This window comes from Rutilus rutilus (genome assembly GCF_951802725.1).
Source record: "Rutilus rutilus genome assembly, chromosome: 1".
Classification (NCBI taxonomy): Eukaryota; Metazoa; Chordata; class Actinopteri; order Cypriniformes; family Leuciscidae; genus Rutilus; species Rutilus rutilus.
In genome coordinates, this window is record NC_140209.1 from 15557477 (window position 1) to 15563476 (window position 6000).

Genomic DNA, 6000 nt, shown 5'->3' on the forward strand with positions numbered 1-6000 from the left:
TCAACCAATTGTCTGGATTTAATAAGAAGTAAATATATTAGAAAATAGATAACCACGATACGAAGGCGCCGGCGTGAACCTGGAGTTTGTCTCATGAATGAACCGAAACTCAGCGTATAGCCTACTTGCCTCACACACCTGAGACATATATATATATATAAAGCTTGAAATGTCTACTTTTAAACAGAACAATTCAAAACGAAAGAAAACAGACTACTCTCCCGTATGAAATGTGCATTTCTCTCAGGCGCGTTCACTACTGCGAAGATCACGAGTCAGCATCTTTCCAGCCGACAGACATAAAAAAAAATTAAAATGTCTTCTGCTATATTTTACATATTCATAATCATTTTGCCGGTTCGTTGTGACAGCTTTTAGGTGCCCACTCCGCTCCACTCCGCTCACATGCTCTGGTATCAATGCAACCTGTTTTTAGTTTTGCCTTATAAATATAGCTCGTTACCGAATGAAACTTTACCAGTATCGATATGCTAGCTTGATAGTGAGTGAGTACTAAAAGAAATCTTATTTGTTTATATTCATAGTGATAAAGTTAGGTATTTTATTACATGTGATTCTGACATGATGTCACTGTATGTACTGCGCTCCTTCCTCTCCACTCGTCTCAGGTAATAAATGCGTCTTGTTCCAGCCTGAGCGTTTGGCGTCGCGCGTTCATGTGTTTTGGGGGCGTGGCTTTGTAGAGGGGGTGGGAGTGAATGGAAATAATGAGCTGTGTTTATTGCAGATTAAAAGGTCTACAGTCACTCGATTTTTATATTTTCTTTTTCAGAGTACTTACATTTTAATTATGTATTGGTATATAAAGACAGTTTAAACAAATTTGGAATGTTTTTTTTTTAGAAAAAGGATTACCTACCCTACCTTTAAATGTAGGTTTTAAATCCTTCATGTTAATCTTCTATGAACAATGTAGATTAATGTAGAATAAACAAATGTGTATTTTAGTCAGAATTATTGCTCATCATCAACTAGAGGTCCTGGAGCTCGTTCTGTAAAGTTGAACAGAGACTCACTCGCTCTCGGGACAAGCATTTAAAGGGACACTTCACCCATTTGTATTAAGCTTTGCATTGTTAGAAACCCTCTCATACTATTGAATGGTCGTGCAACACTCTCTCATTTTCCCCTGAGACGGGAGAAATCCGTTATTTACCTCTTACACTTCCTCCTACAATGACGCGAAAATCGTCATTTTGCGTCATTGTAGGAGGAAGTGTAAGAGGGGGGGATTTCTGTTGAGACTACAAGCACTCGTTCCTCATCTTTCCCAGGGGGCGGGACCCGCTCACGCTACAGACCTATTACAGATCAGTGGGTGGGACTTTACTCTCTGAAACTGAAAGCAATATCCTCCATCTTGTTTGAAGCTAAGCTAACAGGCGCTGTGGAGACAGATGTAAAGTTATGACAATAGCGGAGGAGAGTGCTCAATATGATATAGACTAGAAGAAGAGGATTTCGGAAGTCTGATGCTTGAATCAGGTGTTTGTGGCTACCTTTACAAGCCGCATTATAGCGAAGAGCCGCAGAGGCAGAAGACCTGCCTGCCGCGGACGAGGAGCCCGGACTGGCTCGGGTTAGGGCGGACTGGTGGCGCCGGTGATCTCACTATGCAACTACGAACCGCTACGAACACAGAGATAGAGTCCGTCTGCGGCAAAGAATTTCAACGATGACAATTTCTCCTGGACGAAATCTCTGAATCAGACGAGGACACGGACGTTTGTGTTGTGAACTAGTTTCCTAGTTTCGCACCGCATATGTTCTGACTGAACATCCAGGTACCATGCAATAATTAACCTTTTCGAAAGAAATACAAACGAGGAGTAATGCACTAATGAGTTCGCCAACTAACTAGACATTTTGTGTGAATGTGAAATGAATTTCAAGCTCTGGTGGTAGCTAGACTTGTAGACGGAAGAGTGATTTCTCTTATAGGCAGATATGCGCTTTCTGGATTAGTGGGAGTGGCTTGCGGAGCTGTGCAATGTGGTGCATTGTGGGAGTTGTTGTCTTTCATACAAATGCGTCCTAAAGTTATTTTTTGTCTTTTCTCGGTCACGAAGGCACCAAATTCAAAATTTCTTTTACATTTCGACTACATATATGACCCACTTTAAATAAAAAACAATGTTCAAATGGGTGAAATGCCCCTTTAAGGAAAATGGAAATACACACACGGCTTTCTAACATTTACCGATAAGGATATACTTAAATATAAGAATGTGCCTCAAAAGTGCCTCAATCTCTGCATTTAATAAAACTACTAGGGAGTGTTTTTATCACAGCTTGTAAATGTTTTAAATGAATGTGTGTATGTGTGTGTTTTGTAATGTATGATTTTATTTCTGTCAAGCTGTTGGTGAAAATAAGAGCTTGTTCTTCAGTGATTTTACCTGGTTAAATAAAGGTTAATAAGTTACACAAAGGGAACACCACATCAGAGCAAACAACACATGCATCTGAACGACGTGTTAAACTGTATGCTTAAGAGTTTATTTGAAGCGCTGAATATGAAGCATTTTCATGTTTAGGAAAACTTGGCTTGTTTCAGCACTAGGTGATTTATGTTAGTTTTGTTTGTTGTGTTTGTTGTGGCTTCGACAAAACCTGATAATCTTAAGTTACATGATCAAGGTCACTATATTTTTCAACATGTGATTAGCCTTAGTACTTAGTTCAGAGTCTAATATATTGATTATTCCTCTCTCATCATGATTGTAAGAAATGAAACTTGTTTGTTTTCAGCAGAACTGCCAGAAAGCATCTGGAAGGAGAGGACGGAGAGAACGCCAGTGATCCAGAACCTGCAGAATGAAACATCAAGATACTGAAGAACAAAGAGGTTGGTGTTTATTCTTGATTCCTCATTCATTCTTCATGATGAAGAACATGCTGATGCTCACCAGATTTACATTGTTTCATGACAAAACTAGTTATTTATAACACAAATAATCTTCATGACATTAAAATAGATCATAATCGTGCACAGCAGTTGTTGACCAGATTTGATGACCCTAAAGAAAAAGTTTATTCAAGTGTTCTATTAGTATACTTCTTTTAAACTAAAAATAAGAAAGTATACTTTCAGTCTACTTTTTATATACTTCTCAGAAATATACTTTATGTACTTCTCAGAAATATACTTCAAATTGCACTTAAGTATACTTGACTTATACTGACAGAAAAGTCTAAGTATATTTGGCCTATACTTGTTGATCGAGATATACTTAAAAGTATAATTAAGTATTCTAAGTATTCTTGGCTTGTACTTTTGTTTACTATTTTGATTGAGTAGCTTATTAAATACTTAAAAAAAAATAATATTACATAATGTCTTATAAACTAACATGTTCAGCTTTATATAGTAACAAACTTTCGGGTGGAATAGCTTATAGAGTAAATAAAATTAATAAAAGCATGGAAAATAAGTTTATTCAAGTGTCTTTTCAACTAAAAAGAAGAAAGCATACTTTCAGTCTACATTTTATATACTTCTCAAAAATATACTTAATTACACTTAAGTGTACTTGACTTATACTGAGAGAAAAGTCCAAGTATATTTGCCCTATATTTGTACTCAATCTTTTGATCGAGATATACTTAAAATTTTAATTATTCAAAGTATACTTGGCTTGCAGTTGTGTTAACTCTTTTGATCGAGTAGCCTATTAAATATACTTTTTTTTACATTGTTTTTCATATACAGTCTTATGAAACTTTGTTTGAAAATATTGATTAAAATGTTGATATAAAACAGATATGTTTCTAATTCTGCATATCTGAATTTTTTCTGTAGGCTAGTTCACTGGTAGTGTACATATTTACTTTAATTAAACTTTTCCCCACCATTGACTGAATTTTCCAGCTATCCATGTTTTCACTGGTATACGGTAGGGGGCGCTATGGCAGTTCTAGTACAGAATCTCTAGATCAAAACACAGGAGAAGAAGAAGCTGAACCATGTGATAGAAGATTGCTCACTCAAATGTAAAATAATGTGATCATCAAACATTAAACAGCTTGTAAATCAAAACTGCTTAATGTTTCCAAATGAAATGAAGCGTAGGCCTAACCCATGAAGAGAAAACGACTGTGAAGTTTTGGGGGTGTTGGACTCGATCTACGCCATCTGTGTTTTGATCATCGTTCTGGATCTGATCAAGGCGTAGTCTTTGACAAAAATGTGATTTTCTCAACATTTTTAACAAAATGTTACCTTTCTTTATGAAACTTACTGACATTCGAGTGTTGATAAAAAAGGATGCATGAAGCAAATAAAATGTTTTTAAAATTAAAGTAGAGTTAAAGGTATTTTTCAAGTATAAAAAATAACATTTGAACATAGTAGTATACTGTTAGTAGGCCTACTGCAACTGCAAAAATTGTATATAAATAGTAAACTATAAGTATAATGTTAAGTTCACTTAAAGAAAACGTGTAGAATAAAACTACTAAACTAGTAGTTTACTGAGAGTACACTAAAAGAGTAAAAATAATATAAATGGTAAACTATAAGTATGATGTTAAGTTCACTTAAAGAAAACTACTAGTTTAGTAGTTTTATACTACAAGTTTTCTTTAAGTGAACTTAACATCATGCTTATAGTTTACCATTTATATATTATTTTTACTCTTTTAGTGTACTCAGTAAACTATAAGCATGATGTTAAGTTCACTTAAAGAAAACTTGTAGTATAAAACTACTAAACTAGTAGTTTACTGAGAGTATACTTCAAAGTTGCTGCAAGTATTAAAATAGTAAACTACTAGTATACTCATAAGTTCACTTGCAGTACAAATGAGAAACGTAATTATGAACTAGTTGTGCACTTAAAGTTTACTACCGTTACACTTATAGTACACTTAAACATATACTTTTATATACTTCAAGTGGGCCAATTTAGTCCCAAGCGGTATTAAAATAGTACACTTACAAGTTTACTACTAGTACATATTGACATTGCCTATACTTACTACATAAAGTATACTTAAAAATATACTTGAACATTACTCAAGTATACTTCATAAAATGAACTTGAAGTATACTTTTTTTTTTCGTAAGGGGAGATTAAAATTACTATTGAACTCAGTGATCTTGACTTTGAGCTTCGCTTTTCATTTCATGTTTGTCTCTCATTTGAAATCTCACTTGATTTAATGTTTCTTTTAGACCTGATGGACGTGAACGAGAAAGGAAAAACAGAAGCCTAAAAAACTCTTCACATGTGAATGAAGTCTGAAGATTCACATGAGGATCCACAGCGGAGAGAAACTTTACACGTGTGATCAATGCGGGAAGAGTTTCACTCGGGCCTTCGTTCTGAAATCACTTCTGTCTTCTCATTCAGAAGAAGAGCACCAGAAAAATTACACCGGAAAAACACTTTCATGTTCAGGAGCTGAAGAAGAGGCCGTAACACTTTCAACAGAGACATGAATCTGATATTAATTATAACTCGTTCATTGTTTTTCAGAGATCTGTCTCATTAGTTTTATTTTTTACAAATTTTTGTACGTCAAGTTATGATTGATTAAACTCATTATAATTTTATCAACAGCTTGTTGTTATTGTCCAATTTTATTTTCTGCTGATTCTTCTTGCTTCAGGAATAATTACATCATTTTCAGTTCTGAAAGCCAAGTATTACGTTTTCTTCTGGGGCTTCCCAGCAAACACAGAACGTTCCCCTAACGTTAGTTTTTGGTTCCTGTCTTTTTATTGTTTTGGGAACTAAATAATAATGTTCTAGGAATGCTCTTTTTATTTCTTTGCAACAATAAAATAATGTTCCCAGAAGGTTGCAGGATAGTTATTTTTAACAACATAGACATTTTTAATATTAACATAGAAATAGTTACCAAATATAGAACGTTCCCCAATGGTTATTGTTTATATAAATATGTAAACTAACTTTCCAATTAAAACACTGCAGATGTTTTTGTATAATGACCTGTACAGAGCTCTGAAACTAG

General features: G+C 34.6%; 1 protein-coding gene across 1 annotated transcript in view; it reads left to right on the top strand.

Moving 5' to 3' along the window:
- Nucleotides 1-5580, top strand: part of LOC311276535 (uncharacterized protein) — a 43716-nt gene extending 38136 nt beyond the window's left edge. The window contains exons 3-4 of the mRNA XM_084386235.1: nucleotides 2773-2869; nucleotides 5198-5580. Coding sequence (XP_084242361.1) covers nucleotides 2773-2842 — 70 coding nt within the window. The 3' untranslated portion in view covers nucleotides 2843-2869; nucleotides 5198-5580. The remainder of the gene's footprint in view (nucleotides 1-2772; nucleotides 2870-5197) is intronic.
- Nucleotides 5581-6000: the final 420 nt, after the last annotated feature.